This window comes from Fistularia commersonii, chromosome 24, assembly GCF_037954325.1.
Source record: "Fistularia commersonii isolate RoL2024-O1a breed Wild chromosome 24, RoL_Fcom_v1.0, whole genome shotgun sequence".
Taxonomy (NCBI): domain Eukaryota; kingdom Metazoa; phylum Chordata; class Actinopteri; order Syngnathiformes; family Fistulariidae; genus Fistularia; species Fistularia commersonii.
In genome coordinates this window covers 5836436-5855955 of record NC_141307.1, presented here as the reverse complement: position 1 = coordinate 5855955, position 19520 = coordinate 5836436, and the positions used below count along the sequence as shown (strand labels likewise).

At 43.9% G+C, this 19520-nt stretch overlaps 1 protein-coding gene across 8 annotated transcripts in view; it reads right to left on the bottom strand.

Annotated features, from left to right (window-relative positions):
- Positions 1 to 18596, bottom strand: part of LOC147219755 (triple functional domain protein) — a 79547-nt gene extending 60951 nt beyond the window's left edge. For 5 of the 8 annotated variants that reach the window (XM_086171147.1, XM_086171148.1, XM_086171151.1 and 2 more), the window contains exons 1-2: positions 18417 to 18593; positions 1046 to 1096 (exon numbers count right to left, since the gene is read on the bottom strand). In XM_086171147.1, the coding sequence (XP_086027273.1) occupies positions 1046 to 1096; positions 18417 to 18486 (121 nt within the window). In that variant the 5' untranslated portion in view covers positions 18487 to 18593. Of the gene's footprint in view, positions 1 to 1045; positions 1097 to 18416 lie in introns of all 8 variants that reach the window. The other 3 variants (XM_086171146.1, XM_086171150.1, XM_086171154.1) reach the window with 3 other exon arrangements.
- Positions 18597 to 19520: the final 924 nt, after the last annotated feature.

Genomic DNA, 19520 nt, shown 5'->3' with positions numbered 1-19520 from the left:
TCTAGCTGATAAAATGTGTACAGAAATCTGGATTTCATAAACCTATCAGGATTTCTTATTCCAACAAATACAAGAAACAAAGCGTTAAACTTGATATTAAGGATTCAGTTGATGCCTTATTGTTTCTCTGATAAAAAAAGAGTCACACTATTGTGAAAGCTCCTTATATGTGTTTCTTGGACATCAGAAGCTTAAATGCTTTTATATACCTTTTAGTAGATTGCTTCATGGTTGAATCACATTATGCCAGATTATTGGTCATTTAACATTCATTCAGTCGGCTTATATAATGAATTGAATTGTCTCAGTGGGTAAAACGCACATCCCTACTAAAGTATTGATTTTTTTTTTGTCCCACTCCTCATTCTGAAGTAAATGCTGTCATGCTGTTGCCATTGTCTCATTTTCTGTGGGAATTGAATGTCCTCATCGAGGCCCCCGGGCTCTGGAGCAACCTGCCAATTCACTGTCCTCCTTTATATCTAGGTTTGAGAGTGTGTTTTTTTTTTTTTTTTTTAAATACATATTTTTTTTTTTTTTTTTTTTTTTTTTTTTTATTACAGCCGCAATCGGTGTATTCCTCCTTAGTTAGGAAGACGTTCACAGTATCTAGAAACCATTTTTAGATTCCCAAGAGAGAGCAACGAAAATCCATATGTTCAATATTATACTTATACAATATTATACATACTTGACGCGGCCATTGGTCGGGTTAAAATGGCACGCCAAGGTAGGACAGTCCTTTCATATCCATGAACAAGTCCTGCTTACATTGAGAGTATTAAAGACATCTTTAAAAATACAAGATAATACTGTACAATAAATAAATAAATCTTTTCTGAAGGAATGAAAGCCACGGCTGATGTCTGTCAAACTTATTGTGGTGACCCTGCTGTCAATTTCCACAGTGTGTGTGTGTGAAGGTGTGTATGCGTGAGAGAGAGAAATGCTGCATTTGCCACATGAAAAAAAACTTCACCATATTACACAACAAAATCAGGTATGATGAGGAAAACATTGTGGTTTGCATCAACTCTGTTTTTACCTGCTATCTGACTCGATACATCTCCTTTGGGCTCCTTAGGGAGGGATCCATCTGGAGAACACAAAAAAGGGAGAACATGTCAATGGTAAATAAAAACATGCCCAAACTTCTGAAAGCAAATGAAATACCAACGATCGAGGAGAACAAAATTCAGTTTTGTGAGCTATATATACACACACACACACTCAAAATCGAGAAGACGATGTTTCTGAAATTAGAGCTTGAGGAAAGGGATGAAAATATCGGTAAATCGGAAAAGCTAGAATGACCAGGATGCGCAGATTTTGCCGCCTTCCAAGGCGACACACAGGCAACTGTGATGCTGCCATGTTTGTCACAAAGCACATCGCACGTCGCTCTGTTTCACAGTGCTGGATTCGGAGGCAGCAAAGCAGACCGAATGTTTGGAACTGGGAGCAGTGGAGAGCGGCGGTTTGGAACTGGGAGCAGTGGAGAGCGGCGGCCTGTAACAGGCTTCATTATAAACCTGATGTAGGTTTACACTTGGTCGAATGACGTGAAAGAACTCCGATGTTGTGTTTTCCACAAGTACTTGAGTCAGCGCTGCCCCTCTCCTGCTGGATGTGTGGGTCGGAGCTCACTGGGCGACCAACAACACAGACTTGCAACTGTTTCATATTTGAGCTCAGAATCGGAAATTATGGACGGCGTTAAATTTGGTCGGCATGGGGGACACTGCTTTAAAATCACTTAGACGATCCTCATTAAGTACTGTCAGTGTTGATGCCTCCTCTTTTGATCTGTTCTCCCCCGAAGCTTTTGGGTTTTTCCACCTAGAAACACATCCTAACCAAATACAAACAAAGGAAACTTGGGCCAAGTAAATTCAAAAATCCCAATCTGTTTCAGTGCTTAGTTCTGGTTCCAGAAGGTAAAACACAACAACGGTGGAAAACGTGAGGTGCGACAGCTATCATGAACATACTTTCGTCTCGTACTTTGGACATTTTTTCATGTTCTGCTTATACCTCGCCTCTAAATGCAGGAGTCACTTAGGTCTATAACTCATGACCGAGGCCGACTGGTTTCAATGCAACAATCGGCCCACTGATCTTGCCTATAGCCTCTGCGAGAGCCGCCGCGACCGAGGAGAGGATGCCATCAGTGTCATGCGCTGTCTGCATGTTAACAGCCCGAGCCGTCAACTGCTCGACTCGGTGACACATCCTCACACTGTTGTGACTCAGGCCGACTGCTTCCCGCTTGACCTTAAAGGGAACGGCGGCCGCGGAACAGCCAGTGGCCGAGATGTGTCAATCAGCAAGCGGGGTCGATCAACATAAAAACAGATCTCCGTGTTTTATTTCTCATGTAAATATCTTCGTATTAAGTGGGACTAGCTTCTCTGTTGATAGATTGGAAATGTGCCGGTGCCGACGTCACATGATATCAGTGTAGCCATGACTTCCACACTGATATGCATCAACCCAAACTACAGGCGGTGTATAACGGTTTCCGCAGACATACTGACACCACATGCACACGATTGGCATATACCGTATGTCATAAATCCGGTTCCCGATCCACCTGCCATTCACACTGACTTCAAGGTTAGTAATAGCCTGAATCTCTAAAGCAGTGTCCCGTAGGGTCGAAACGGTTTCATGGGCCGAGAGGAGGTTTTTTCAGTCCCGACAAAATCATCTCTCTAAGAGAATAATTCCATCGTCGCAAAGGAAACGTAAAAATGCGCAGATGGTTTTTACGTCGATGCAAACGTAACACAACAGCAATGTTACACGTTGTCACGCATCCAAATTTGAATGCGACACACATGTCCAAGCTTACGATCACAGGTTAAACCAAAAGAAGCTAAAAACCCGGGTTGACCATATGTGTGTCTATCCACCGAATACTATACAGAGAGGCAGCTGCAATTCCAAGGGGTCCTTCAGCAAGAACTTGCGCTACCTCCAGCATCTTATGTAACAGACAATGATCTGTGACCTCTGATCCAACAAAAAGAAAAGCAGCGTCCTAGTTTGGATCCTTGTACCATCATAAATCAGCACCCTGTTTTCCCCTTCATCAGCAGTGTCTGTCTGTAGAACACAATCATTTATTCTGTCGCGGCTATTGGAGTAAACTATTCTACAATGAAACCATGATATGGCTGCCTTTTGTTTGTGGCAATTACCTTGTAACCTCTCGATGAATAAACACTGAACTTGCAACATCAATCAGAACTGCGGAAGAGACCGGCGCACATAAAGGACACCATGGGAAAGGAGAGTCCAGCAGGCAGACAAACAAATGGGTCTCGGCGGTATTTTCTCTCAAGCCGCACACCTTGGGAGAATGAATGGGATGAGGGGGAGAGAAAGGGAAAAAAAAGTGAAGCAAAAGAAAGACCAAATACTTCACATATTTCTAATACCAACAATGTCCACTTAAGCCACACTGTGCAACAATGCAATACCAGACTACAGCAGTGGTGGCCCACATGTTATCACTATCCAAACAACCGGATTTGAAACTGGGCCAGAAGTCAAAAAAAATCCATGGAAAAAATAGATAAAACACAATAGAAGTGTCCACAAGACACACACATTCAGGAAAGAGGGCTCTTTCTCATGCTGTAGCTGTTCAAGTTCATTGAAACCACACACACACACACACACACACACACACACATACACACACGCCTATCCAGCCAACTTTGTTGCAGACCGTAGTAGGATAAGCTGCTCGTTCATCAGCCAAACTGGAAAATTTTAACGGATCGCGCACACAAACATATAACGGCCGTTTGAGGAAACGACAAGGCAAAAAGCGCAACGGCTGACTCCGAGAAAACATCCTGGATCCAAAACATGTACGCACTCGGATGCAGCGAACTCACCTAGAGCTCGGTTCTGTTGAACACAGGCTGTACTGTATCCCAAAATGAGCAACCTCGCACAGACAGCGCTCTCTTGTCCCGAAACAGTTTCTGTCTCAGAACCCACATTAACGCAAGACCACCCTTTCTATGGGCCCCTGCCTTCCCCTTCTCGGCAGGCACACTCATCTTTGACTCACACACACAGAGGAAAGACCCCTGTCTTTTAAAAAATACCTATTGTCTCAATCACACCCACTGAAAGGAGACGCGCGGCACAAACACAATGAGCAATATCCAGCTGTCAGCGCAGTCTTTCAGAGGGGAGTGATAAATATTTATGTCGAGGTTCTGCAAACATTTAAATGTCAAGGGCCACGGACAATGCATTACAAGTTACATTACCTCAGAGATCGCTTACGCCGGGGGGTTTCACTTGCATACACGCACACACTTGAGCTGAGGGTAATTGCACGGATTCACCAATATGGACAACGGGAAGACTCGTCCAAATGTGTGTCTTAGTCCAAAACCGGGTCACCGTTTTCAAACCGCTAATATCTTGACATGATTAAATCAGGTTTAGATTGAACTGAAATCCAACCGTCAAAGTAACAGCGATAGAATGCCGAATAGAAATCCACCGAGAGGGAATGGCGGCCTATGTGCGTCGAAGTAAAAATTAAAGTTAACCATACTTTCCTCGCCTTTTGTTAGCTTTCAGCAGCAAAACAAGGCTGCACTGCAAGCAACTTCCAGTCCACCATGACAGAAGCTGCCAGCAGCATTTCATTGAGGCATCAAAATTATGTTTGTCAATACAGCAGTTGGTTAAGAATGCACGCGACGTCAAATAAAGCCGATGATCAGAAGCAGTTTGTGCGATTATGTCACTGTTGCTCGTCGCATCGGGAGTGCACGCCAGGTTCTCGTGTTAAGGGCGCATTTGACAATTCTGAAACGCACGGTGTTGGTTCAGTTCCAGGCATCTTCTAGGGAATGAGTAACCATTAATTATCCGTTTATCAAATAAAAATTGTCCCCACTTGTTGCACCGCAGCCTTAAAATTGGCCGCTTATCTGTTTTGGTTCTTGGGATTCAGAGAGCAGTGCGTGTGTGTGTGTGCGTGTGTGTGGGGGGGGCATTTTGATAGGAGGGGGCAGATCAACAAAAAGATAACACAATATTATTTTTCAGTATTGCGCACCGCCAGCCTGCATGTTTATTCATATCTTAAGTCATTTTTGATTAGACGAGTATCCGTGAGATCAAGTGAGTGTCTGCAGACGCAGCTCTGAAATAACTGTGGATACATGCTGAATGATTTCCAAACCTTGACTGAATGTTAGTCGGCATGATTTGGATTTCAAATTTTTTGAACTCTTTAATCACTCATCATATCACTTGTATCCATCAATATTTAAATGACTTTTAATGTAAGAACCTAATGCTGTGCATCAGACTGGGCTGGAAAGGCAAGAAGCAACGTCGAGCTATTAAAAAATTCAGGCAGTTCATACCAAAGCTAAAATGATACAGAGAGCGATTGATGCCAGGTCATCCCTGTGGTATGTGTGCTCGAAATGAGATAACCTGTTTGTCAAACAACAGTGATTGTAACTGTGACAGCTTTACTGTCGCTTTTTTTCCCCGCTCAACATGTCTGAGTTTCTGTGGTTGTCTTTTTTGGTCGTTCTACCACTGAACCCCCTTGTATAAAATGGTTGGGGTTTTCTGCAACTTGAAACATTCGCAAAGGGAACGGAAGAAGAAGAGGAAGAAAACAAAGCTCCTAAAATAAAAAACGTGTTGAAAAACAAATCAACAATTTGGGGCTTTACACAACACCAATGATGAGCCAGTGACATTTTAAAAGGTCCAACAGAAAGACATGCCATTGGTGTTAAAAAGCAGAGGGATAATGTGGAATTCACGATCAAAATGTTGAACGTGCACGAACTGGGGCTGGAACAGAGATGCAAAACTGAGCTGTGGGACTATGAAACCAATCAACTAACATAAAAAAAAAAAAAAAAAAATACTTGAAATCATCTATAAAGGAACTTTACTGATACCTATATGCTTACATTCTGTACAAGAGTGACTCATTTTTCAATAAATAAGAAAAAAAGTTTGATCAGAGTCAGTGGAACCGGAAATATTGAACTGTGACTGAAAAACTAAACTGAAATCCTCCCAAACCTTGACAATGCAAGTACTGAATAACAATGAACATATTTTCTGAACTTTAAACCCCCTAAACAACTTAACAACAGCACCGTGGCTGTTTCAAACTAATGCGAAGACCCGCCTTCTGTTATACTGGTTTGCTGTTCCGTCGTAAAGTTCGTCCTTCATTGGATGTTAGTTCATGGACTCCTATACGCCGATTGTCAATTGCTCCAACTGCAGTCTTTGGTCGGAGGCCATCGCTAACACCCCCTGAAAGTCCAAGAAGAACTGCAAGAGACAACCTCCGTTCTTGCCCTACACGCGAAACCATCATTTTGGCGTAAGAACATGGACGTTTGCAAATCGGTGTTGTTTGTGCCCAGTTCTTTGCACCGGAGTTTGAATCCCAGGTGAGAGGTTGGGCCTGATTGACAGCAAAAAAGGAAGTAGTAGTCTGGCTCTGCCCGAAATGTAAGGATTTATGCACGACGCTCATTTGGCCTGAGAGCCTCTGGAACCCCCGAGGATCCCAGCGGCCCGCTGCCTTTCCTTTAACACACCAAAGGTGTTTACAGTCGATCAGTTTCTGTTGGTTACTCTCGCGGGAAAGAAAATAGAGGTTGTAGTCAGTCAGTGTGGAGACGGACAGAGAGCGAAATGAAGAGAACGGGACATGCAACAGTGAGATGGCAGTTTTGAATGCACTGGAGACCAAAACGGGAAAAAAAGGAGTACAATAGTCTTTCAGGACTTGTCCTAGTTTGTCCCAGTCTCTCACGGTGTCTCTCTGCTCTCAGAATAGGAGCAGAGACCATTCTGGCAAAGGTTTCAAACTGATCCGAATCAATCGCGAGCAATTGCGAACGCTTTTCCGATCTTTTTTTTTTTTTTTTTTATGACCGTAACGAAATACGGGGTGCCGCTGAAATCTACCTCCTCTGTTTAGTATACGTCCGACGTCTGCTAGTCTGTCTTAAAAATTTCACACTTGCTCTCTCCTTTATTTTCCGTAAACAAAAAAGGAAAGCCGTTCAGGCTCGAGAATGCGACCGAGAAAAGGGGTTTTCACCACCTGTGACATCACGGCTTCTTCCCGCCGCCACCCCTTTACCACCCTACCTCCGGTCTTCTCTTTCCTCTCCATTTCTCTCTTTGCCCCCTCAACTCTTCTCCCTCTCTTGTTCCAGCTTGTTTTGGAGAAGCCAGCAGCGGGGCGGTAAATTTTCCCCAAGCTCACACCAATTAACTATCACGCCGGAGAAATTACTGAACAAGAACACGGCAGATGAGAAGGGAAAAAAAAAAAAAAAAGTGGGACAAGCTCCTTTTTATAAACACACAGGGAGGCGAGGGGTTTGCGTGCATGCGTGAGCACTGATATAAGGATGTTTAAGGTGTTCCGAAGAATTCCTTTTTCAAACAAATCTAAAATTCTCCCACAAAGATATTGGAAGATCTTAATAGTTGAACTCTGGAGCGAAAGCCTTGAAGATGACTCATTAAATTATACCAATAAACTTTGCTGGTACTTTCCAGCATAGCTTTTACGCTTGAATTCTCCAGCTAACCCCAAGAGATGACACATTAAATTGTACCACTATAGTCTACTGTTACTTTCCTGCAGACCCAGGACCAGCTGACGGACAAAAGTCACACATTTAAGAGTCTGCGGTCGAATAAACAAAACTATGATTCCAGTCAGTTCTTATCAGCTGCCCTTTGCTCCTGTGTGGCAGCTCGTCAATATAATAATAATAATAATAATACATGGGATTTGTATAGCGGTTTTCATGGTACTCAAAGACGCTTATATATATGGATGTTATGGTCTTCTTTGTAAAGACGGACACATAAACTAACAAAACAGGGAGTAAAATGAAGAATATTTTACCAAGACAATGATCTTTGAAAAAGATGTAAACATCAGCACGGTTTGCCAACTTTAAGAAAAATCAACAATGCCACAAATAGATGGTACTGTATTGGCGGATACATGTTCCGGGTCCTCGTCAAAATATTGCACGTATACAAGTAAATTTCTTACGCAGAAACGGGCCATCTGTTCCACCGACTTCCAATCTTCACTTTAAACCAAGCGATCGGAGAACGAGTCGGATGTGGGTCATATCAAATTTGCAGAAAGAGGGAGATATTTTAAGAAATGTGCAAAAAAAACCTTTACCAAGTCATCTACATAAAATCTAGGTATTTCAACATATTAGTAAATTGTGAGCAAGCACATTTATCAACAGCAAAGCCAGCGACAAAGCTCCCTTACCTCTCGCACCACCTACGCATAAGAACACACACACGCAAAACAAACACCCAATTGGATTAGGTCACTGAGTGTAATCCAATGAACTCTCACCTCTTGCATGGCTGATGCTGTTAAAGCTGACAACATCATGCGCCCGCCCACCCGCACACAAACTTGTGCCGCCGTGTATTTTCCTGTTAAAAGTGAGCTGGTTTGCTGTTAAACAGAACACGTCTGTTTCCCCCGGTCTTTCAATCACCGATAGCGATGTACTGATTTGGCTTCGAAACATTGACTAAATGACTAAAATATTTCATGATGGAGTATCAATGGCGATCTCGCCTTATTGGCCTTCCTGCCGTGTTCTGCAAAGATTTAAATGGTGCCATTTCCTCGGTGTAAAACGGTCAGATGCTGCTCTTCACATCGGCATCTGTGGCTGACGGTAGTGAAACTTATTAGCAAGAAGTGAAATGCAACCTGCCGCTTTTTGTTCTGGTTTAGGGTTGTATTACTGTGGTCTTCTGAGAAGATCACACTGACATCATACATGCTTTGGGCAACAAACAACTCCAACTGCTGCGATTCATTTTAACTCGTAGATTTTGATGGCTTTGCTTACCGTGTTCTAACTGAATAATTCCAGTGCGAAACGTAGCCACCGGATTTTTGGGCCAGATTTTCCATCCGCTTTTAACTCCGGATCCCAGTCCGGAGGGTCCGGACTCATTTCCCCAACAGGCCCCCAAAATTTGAAATCTTCAACCTGAATGTCTCCGACCGCATTTCATCCGAACATGCAGCAGATTAATGTTCCTTATATTGACGCAGTGAATTTCAGAGACAAGTGATTACTTCCTGGTCCTAAACACATTCACATGCTTATCGGTTGTAAAGTATTCATGAAGTTCCTCATTTTGCAACTGTCCGATTGGTTCCAACCACAAAATCTAGTGTGGTTCTGACAGGAAACCGTAACGCCCCGACCACGTCGGATAAACAGCACCATCACCCTCACTCGAACTGGAGTATGCCGGTCGTCAAAAAGGAAAAAAACCAGATCGAGCACACAGGAACATTGCAATCGCTCGGTCATCGGGACGTGTGTGACCAACCTTTACAAGTCTCCGATTTTGGTACACTGTAGCAGATCAGCAGCAGTGGCGTTCAGAAAAAATAGTGCATTTCAACATTCATGACATTCAACATTCAATCCTCCCCCTAAAACTGGCCTAAGACTAAACCTGACACAAGTAATCCCACAAATTTGACTTATCATGACCTCCAGGACAAACCTTAAACACCTTCTGTCAAATCAAGAAAGCAGAACTTTCCTGGCAGCACGAGACAAAGCTCTGCCCCAACACAGCACAGCCAAGGGCTTTTGTTTTGTTGTGTGTGTGTGTGTGTGTGTGTGTGTTGTCAGTTACATTGGGCTGATGTGGTAGAATTTAAATGACAAGAAATTGTATGATGGGAGTTATTCGTAATTCCATGAATTAAAATGCACAGACTTTGTGCGTCAACACAACATATTGCATGATGAGACACTGCCATGACTCGCTGATACTGTTTTAATGACTCGTGATTTAAATGTGATGTAAATCAAACGGAGGTCGTTTTCAATTTTCAAAATTTAAGCGTAAATAAACACCAGCTCAGCAACACAAGAAGGTCTTTTTCAAATTATCTTTTGCGACGAGTCCACGAGCTCGAAAGGTCGGAAAGGTTGGAGGACATTTATGAATTTCAGAAAGGACTGAAATGATCCGTCCTGGGTTAAACTGCCATGTTTCTGTCCCTATTTCATCTTTGCCCTCAGGTTCTTCTTCCAAATCTAGAATAATATGACATTAGGAAGCGCTTTACTGAAGCTATGCCCTCTCTCATCTTGTTGATTCACAAAAAAAACAAACAAACCACCTGAACAATCTTATCTGTTCAGAGACAACAAAAGACACTTTCACAGCTGCTTACAATTGCTCCACAACAGGATTATCGCACAACTTTGGATAAAAACAAGCAATGTGTTGCTGAGTCGATAGGAGACTGAACGCAGTTACACTGGCAGCATAAGTCTGTGTGGAGATTTGGTTTTTAATTTTCAATAATTGATTGTGACTGATGAATTTAATGTAATCAAATCTGCTAGACCCGCAAAAACCGGAAATCATCCGAATTTTCGAGCGTTATTCAAAACATGATAATCACGAGTCAGCAGATCGCTTTTAGCATAATCTGTTGAGGTTTTTCTTTTGTTTGTTTGTTTTGTTGCTATTACTTGATGTTTTGACAAAATCCCCTTACTTTTTATCCTGCCTCGCTTGTTTCTGTTATCCACATGGATTGGGTATTTTCGGCAGCGCCGCTAATGGTTTGCAAGCGCTGGGATACTAATTTTGGTCCTTGTTGCATTTGTGATTGTAAGGAGGTGAATGCTTTTCTCACTAAAACCTCCCATTTTTAATACCAAAGTAAAGGAGGACAGTTAAGGGTAAAGAGAGTGCTTTTTTTATCCCCTTGTTTTAACATAATCTCCAGCCTCAAATCCTTTTACCCGCCTGTCCATTAGCTGACAAATGAAGCAGTGGCTAAATGAAAGACAAAAAAAAAAAAAAAAAAAAAACACACAATCACCATTCTTTCCTTCAGTTGGTATCCATATTCGGTCTTGTCCACTTGGTTTTTGTGTCACAATTCAGGGTTCGCCATAAAAATACGAGACTAAATATTCTCTGTGGTATCAACAGATCGAAGAAAACCGGAGGAGGCCGAACGCAACTGTTGGCGTCGGACGGAAACGGACAGAAAGAGCAGCAGCCATCGATGAACTTCCTCGTGCTGGAGACCGTCCGAGTCAGTGTCTCGATTCTGATTTATTGTCCTGTGAAAGGTCTGCGTCGGTATGTGCAGCCGCATACTTTACACCATAACCGGGCGGTGAAGCTCCATGTGCACCTCGTAAATGTACTCCTAGGAGGCGGACGCAGGCGAGCCTGCGCAGCGGCAGACGCCAACCGCTGGTTTCTGGCTCGCTTGGCATTTTCAGATCTCCTCCTATATTTGCACACCCTGTTATGCATCAATTCCTCTGCTACTCTCAGCTTTTGGACGGCGTTTCAGGAGATTCGGCTCATGTAAAACCGTTTGACACGAATTCGCTCAGGCTCAAAAAAAGAAATGCATCGAGAACCCCGACGTGATTTCTGTGCTTATTGATGCAGATGCTTTGAATCTCATGGCAGGCAAACATATTTGGTGGTATGGCTGGTCAACCTTATAGAAGAGTAAAAACTAAATGTAAGGTTCTGCCTTGGAACGTTTAACACAGTTATTCATGTCAGCCTCTGCCTAAATATAAATGCACGCTGTGCCGACGGCAAGCTAACGGCCCGAAGTAAAATATGAAATGTACAAAACAAACCTCAGTCTGGCAGTGATTCATCCAAAAAAGGCAACAAAGTCACATGTAAGTTGCGTGATGTTTTTCTGTAGTTTGTAGCGGTATTACAATGAACAAGTATCCAGTGTATGGAAGGAATCTTCTGGATTATTTCATAATCCCATGAAAATATAGACCGTTTTTTTTTTCCCCATTTCGGTCAAATACGGACGTTTTTCAACAAACCATTTTCTGATTAGGCTTTTGTCTAAACAGGACAACTAACCACGAGTCACGGTTCCCAGACACTTGATGACAGACTATTGAAAAATACAAATTAGACAGTTATATGCATCAACTGATGTGAAAATATAATTTCACAAGAACATGGACCGCTTCCACACATAGCAGCACGTAATGTATGTCAGAAAAAAACGGGAAAACGCATGAAAAGAAAACCTGCTGGACATGTGCCATTAAAAAAAAGAAACACGTATTAAATTACCTGTTGCAGCTTGTCTTTCTTTTGGGCTGAATCTGAAGTGTCTGGATATAATTTTGGCACCATTTGTGAAGGTCTAAAGGAGTGATGTTAAGAAAATGTGGAGGCAGAGGTTGAATGCTGGCTATTGTTAAGAACAAACCGTGTGCTCCCGTGCTAATGTCTGTTCAACGTCGTTCGATACAACGGACCGTATCAGTGTTACAAAAGTTGCTCGGCTATGAGTCCGTGCCAAAATATCACAATGCTCCATCAAGCGGTTCTGGCCAGCAAGCGAGGAAAGTTTGGATTTACATCAACACATAAGCCGGTGTGATCAAATGGCATCGTCTTACTGCCAACTTCAGCTCGACCGCCCGTCTGTCAATCTTGTAGATTCGCGAGGTTGATGCAATCGGCCATTCCAAATGTACAAAGTGAAGTCTGATAGTATCTTTTTTTCTCATCGAAATACAGCACAGCCAAAGCTGCGTCCCTGCAGAGTATCCCAGCCAAGACCACATCACCGGAGAACTGATATGCGGCTAATCACCGGCGTGAGAAAGCGTGGGAGTATTATCTGGTACCTGGAGCCCACGTCTGGTGCACCTCCCAACGCTGCAGTGACTAAACACAACGGGGAGGGATGAGTCAAAGGTCACACCGCTAGCCAGACAATGCTCATCTGCCCGCCAACTGGCCGGCCGTGGTATGTAGATATAGCTTGGCCATTATTACTTAAACTTGGCCAAAATGAAATAAATAAACTTCTAACTTGGCTGCTTAGAGGCTGGAGAAGAACCCTTACAGAGAGATCGTGATCAGTCTCCATCTCTTGGATCAATATCCATTAGGCTCCAGAGGGTGGGTGTGCGCGTGTGTGTGTGTGTGGTTGTGCGTCCCTCTGCGCACACCTCGTGCTGGCTGAATCGGCCTGAGTCATAAATACAAGCTCCGGATCAGATTGCTATCTCTCCTGCTTCCCTCCTCATAAATACACACACTGACGCTCATTCAAACATACAGACCGACCTTGTGCAGAGGCCCTCTGCCTCTAAACACCCATTCATGCTGTCCCCGACGAGATTTGCGGTGCCTTCCCCGCATAGTGCCGCGCACTGCCTCGTAATATCTGCGCGAAATCGACGCTTAATCATCGGCGTTGTCGTCAGGGTAGCCAAGGATCCGTGTCGAGTGGAATAACTTGTAGACTGACAACGTGCCACAACAAACCTCCCCATTTTAGCGTAGGGGAGGCCTTGGTATTAATTCCAGTCTGGAGGACAAGGGAGCCACAAAGGGGTATGTCCATATCTATCTTGTAAGTTGTTGTTTGGCATCAGAACAGAGGTGCAAACACGAAGCAGCAAGATTGAGGTCGGGAGGAATACTTGATTGGACGCTGACGGCAGAAAAGCGGAGACATGCGGAAGGTAGGAGTGAGAGCACAGAGGGTTGACACGACCAGGAAACCGATGCCAAAAGGATGGGGGGGGGGGGACAGGAGGACAGAGCTGCGGATGAAGGAGTAGGGGAAAAACAAAAAAAAAAAGCGTAGCCTTTGGCGAGACACTCAAAACTGTGCATGTCAGAACAAGATTCCCAGATCTGTGGAGGAAGTTTGAGTAGAAAAACAAAAAGGAGAGGAGCCTGAACGTGACATTTGAGCTTCTCGACCATCTCACGATACAAAGACAGCAGTAGTATATCTATTCTCGGCCCCGTCGTGATCTCACGACCGGTTTCACCACCAAGCAACAAGTCAACTCTGGAGGAAAGTTCAATCCAAATTCATTTTCACAGAAAATACTTCTTGTTCGGGTTATGCAGTAGGAGGCCTTGTCCATCAAAATCCTGTTTTGGTAAAATTGCATCAATTTTACTGACAGGCAAGCGGGACAGAAAAAGTGTCAATGCAGTAAATATCACAGAGAAAATTCGGATCATGTTCTCTGCTGGGAAATATGATTGATATTGCCAGAATTTCAAATCGCTTGGGTTACAATGAATGATATCAGATTTTCCTTTTCGATGGTGTTCACATTTGCCTTCCTTTTGTTGCGTGTCTCTCTTCATGAAGACAAAAGTGTCTAAGCAGCCGACATGAAATTCCTTAGTTTTAAGAAATAAACTTCTCAGGTCGAGGCCAATTAGTTGACTCGATGCCTGACCTCTTGGTCCAGCTCTGCTGCTTTGAGAACACAGATGGCCGAGGAGGTTGCAAGAGGCCGTATACAAAGTGACATCAGCAATACTTTGCAATAGACAGTGGTAGGAAATGTCAATATAAGCTCTTTCAATGGGATACAATTTTGCTACAAAATTAACTTGAATTGAGTTTTTTTTTTTTGAAGGACATTATTTATCTTAAAACGAAAACACAATCGCTCTTATGAAATCGGAATTAAGTATTAAGTCTGACATACATCCAGATCAGGGATGGGCAGTTATTTTGGCTGGTGGGACACATTTTTTTTTTTTTTTATGTGCGGGCCAACTAGGTATCATGTAAATTGAACAAAACAAAAATTGCAATTTAAATATTCAAGTTTTTGGGCATTTTATTTAAACTTTATTTGAATCATTAATGATCATATAAATGTACCAGACATTATTTTGTATGTGATCATCCATACAAAATTAAACAAAAGGAAAAAAATAAGGAGTTTATAAATGCAATATTAATTGAAAAATATTCAAAGAAAATTGTTTGGCGGGCCGGATAAAAAAGCAAAATGGGCAGGATGTGGCCGACAGGTCATAAAATGCCCACGTCTTATCTAGATAAAAAGTTTGTATAGACAAATATCATTTGATATGACACGTTTTATTAGAGGAGAGCATTTTGTACTGATTCGCGGAGTCATTTTTGACTTCTATTTTGTACAGGCCTAAAGGCTGATTTATATCCATCTACTAACTTGCGTAGGTATGCAAAGCCCAATACCCAAACAGCTTGTATGGCACCTCCACAAAACTGTAACTGTAGGATTAGGATGCAGAACCGTAGTGTGCTGGTTGGCCTCATTACTGCACCTACTCCGATGCATGTATCAGCTTCAAACTGTGTACCAGTAATGTCATTAAGAATAAGCTCTGCTTCCAGCCGCAGTGGTTTAAGGTACAAAAACAGATAACCATCACAAAAATAATATCTCTATGAACTGGTGTTCCAGATGTACAAAACAAGCCACAACAGGCGAGTTGTTTTGTTCTGCCAAGGTCATGAATGTGTTCGTTAATAACTGGTAACGGTAAACCGAAGCCGCTAAATAACAGTGATGCAATTATTTCACTCAATGTAATTGGAAAAATGGTTGTTGTACTTACGCCTGCGATCATGCGTGTTCAATATGCTGTCAGACAGCATCTAATCTTCATTTGAGTTGTCGCAATGAGGGATGATGCCACCGAATAAGTGTGGTGACCTTGTACAGAGTCGTGTTATCGGTCAGATGTAAATGATCGAGCGTGATTGATACAAAGACCCAACCGACGCCACGGGCATGCAGCCCAAGCATAAATGACAACCAGTCTTGCATGTTTGACAATTAAAACGATGCTTATAAAACAAGGCGGCGGCAGTGTTGATCAGATTCTTTTATCCGCTTAACAGTGACCGCATGCAGAAAAGAAGCCGGCCTCTGCCAGACGATTGCACTATTGGTAAATAAAAAGATGTCACTAATCTAGAAACCGGAAAGTGAGTAAATGGGACTGTGATAAATACGATGTTGATAATATCCGTTAATTAGAACAGATCAACAACAACTCAGACCGACAGCAGCTGTGCGGCAACGACAAGACATACGAACCGGAATTGAAAGTAAGATACAGGATGCACAAGTGCTTCTCTCCCAAAGAGGAAGCCATCAATGCATCGGCTCGGAGTTCCCTGTGTGGCTTATTATCTTGCCAGAAAGAAAACCACGGGAACAAGAGGATCAATGTCAATACCATATACCCCGGTCCTTGTTTACACCCCTATAATTGCATTTGGGAATTAAGACTCCTGCCATAAAGTCAAGCAAGTACAGGCCCAAAGACAAATGTGTGATCCGGTCAAATATTTGTGTCAATCCACTATTGGCAAATTTCAATTCAATATCAGGAAGAGATCAATTTCACGCTTGCTAAATTTAACTCAAAAACGTATAACAATTTAATGATAGGACAATCCTAACCACTGGAATTATGAAGACGTTATCAGTGTAAGAGACATCGAAACAATATCTGTCTGGATGTTTACATTCGGACCTTTGAAAGCAATCCAACTTAACACAATGTCAACATCAGTAGCGCCGTTGGTGTCGAATCTAACAGATGGTATGAGACACCCTGACCTTAATGTCACGACCAACGTCCAGCCAAATAACAAAAAAGCGTCAGTCATGACCATCCGGGAGTGTGGACGTATTAAAAATTAATAAAACAGCGCACGTAACTTTTAATACCGGTCAACGCGGACACAGCACATCTGTAACTGGCTGGTATCAGCTGAGCTTTAGGTCTTTCTGTCTGGAGCCTGATGTGGAAATTTAGCAATGAGGCCATTTGGCAGCAGGAGGCACTGGGAGTGATTGGTCCATGGAGAAAGTTGTTTTAAGGACATTTAAGCTGTTTCTCTAATAAGATACCAAGAGCAGGCTGGGTTAGATGATGACACTGGCAGACATGACATCAGGCATTGGATGCCATTCACTGCCTGCAGCCAGAGAGCAGAGCCGGAGGGTCATCTGGCATGTAGTGTGAAGCCCACAGGCCCACCAGCTTTTTTTCATGACAGCTGCAAAAAAAAGACACCGCTCACCAAATCACCTAAATACATCCCCGCATCTCGATAAATCCATCATGAGGATTTACAGCAACTTAACATCCACATTGTGCAAACAGTGAGAATGGATAGTCACACATAAACCACCCCTGCACACATTTGCTGAGAAAATCTGTTATATGTGTGTGTGGGGACATTCAAAAAAAAAAAGGAAAATCAATGCAGACCCCCCTGCAACTCACTGTTTTATATGGCACGTTGTAAAACGACAGTCAAAATAATCTTTTAGAGCTATATGTAATGGAACTGGCGTGTTACCATGTCTAAATGCAGCCATGTAGCTGTGCATGAATAAATCAGTGTCACTGATATTATGGGCTTTTCCCCCCACCGACCGCACTGCAACGCTGTGAGGAAGCCTTTTGGCCTTGATAGCACCGTTCCAGTTAGCTTGTCGTGCACGGTGCACACCCAGCCTGGCTCTGAGCTGCCACGCCATGTATTGTTTACATAGCCTGTGCGTTCGTAACGTTTTTTGGGGGGGTGGGGGGCTGCACCGAAGAGCACAAAATGAGTTTGCAGAATGAAGCCATTGAAATACACTAGCTATGTTTACGTGTACACTTCATCCCTAAGTAGGCAGAGTGGACGCACGGCAGCTTTGTCAACTCACCGGGCAGCGAGCTGTGCTACGTTAGCTAGCGCTTGCTAAGCTAGCAGACAGGATTCACCAAATCGGATTCAAGGATCCGCTAGCTTAGAGGCTATCGTGGGTGCCCATGTTGAAATTGGTTGGTTGTAGCATGAGTCCATTCTCGGACAGCCCCGACCTGCTTCATAACTAGTTAGCGGCCGCTGACTACAGTTAATAAAACAGATTTGCAGAAAATCCATCGTTTAAGTGTCTTGCTCTGACCGACACATTGCTATTTGGGTCAAATCGAGATGATTGGGGTTAGCGTGTATACTGTAGTTTGAGTTCTCACATTTGCACTGTGCTAATTAACTTCGATCTTGTAATTTAATTAATCTTAACACTGGGTTGCAAGTGTGTATGCGGAAGCACGACGTTCGGTTTGTGCATTTCAATGTCGACTGCGAGGAAGCGCTTGCAAAGTTCTCCCATCTCCAGACACGATGTCCGAAGATGGAACTCGGAACTTTAGCTCTGTAGCTAACGCCTCCCCTGCACAGTCTGGACGAGCTATCACAGTGACGTTAGTTCTCTAAAAGAAAAAAAACACGGCGATCAAACCGTTCATTATTCCAGATGGTCGCATTCGCTATTAGCTGTGTTTTCCGATTTCGTGAGAAATACGATCCGAAATCCAAATGACGAAAGCTCGCTAATCTCGCCGTCTGAAGCCCGGAACAGATAAGACAGTAGGGAACAATGTCCCCCATGCTGCCGGACCAGAGGGAGCAGCTCGGCGCGGCATCCCCGCTCCGCTCTCGGGCTTACCGGTCTTGATCAACGCCGCCAGATCGCCGGCGTCCTTCGTCGCCTCCTCTGCTCCTTCCCCGGAGCTCATGGCTGCCACAACCTGAATCAGGAGCTCAGTGTCTCCCGAGTAGATCCCTCCCCGAAAAGACAAACAGATGGCACAAAATCACTTGTGAGGCCGACGAAAGCGTCATCGGAGCCGCGAAAACGGGTGAGGCTGCTCGCGGGCGTCAGCGGGTCCATCCGCGGACCTCCATCTTGGGCTAAAGTCACTGAGAACGGCCGTCCGGGGCGCCGGGTTCCTCCGGGTAGCGGAGCCGGGGGGAGAGCGGCCGCGACGCGGAGGAGGAGGAGGAGGAGGAGGGGGAGGAGGAGGCGGGAGGGGCCGGGTCGCCGCTCGGTGAATCTCCGTGCGCTTTCGCGGACGTGCACGCGGCCGCTCATCGGCCGGCGACCGTCATGGGACGTGCGTGTGCGCGTGTTCGTCCGCGCAAGTTACCATCCCAGCTGTCCACCGACACAACTTCTGCTAAAGGCTGCAGACAGAGACATGGGTCGATCGGTTCGGACCCCGAGCGGATGCCCCGGGAGGAGCAGCTCCGTGGTCGGCCGGGAGGGGGGGAGAAGTGTCCCGGATGCAGATCCAAACAGAAGGTCACCATCAGCTGTTTGCGTGGAGGTGGAGGTGGAGGTGGAGGCGCTGCTTGCCGGGCTACAAGCCGCGATGCTGCTGACGCCTGCTGGCAAGACGCGGCAAAGATCGCGGTGGGAATGGAAGACAAAGTTCCCGTTACACAACACGCTTGTTGTTTTTTTTTCTTTATTGAACATAAACAGTATAAACAAATATGCATATGTACAAATAAACATGGCAAGGTTGAATCGAATGTCAATGAAACAACCGGGGATGAGGGAGCAAGACATTCGTTCTGTATGTAATCAGAAGTTAACAGTGTTAAAGGTTAGTGAGAAATGTTCAATGCAAGACAAAAAAAAGAAAGAAAAAGAAAGTAATTAAATAAATAGATGGAGAAATAAAATAAAGGATAACTAAATCAAAGGCTTAAGGATGGAACACAACAGGATGCATGGAACACAACAGGAAACCTACGATTTCAGACA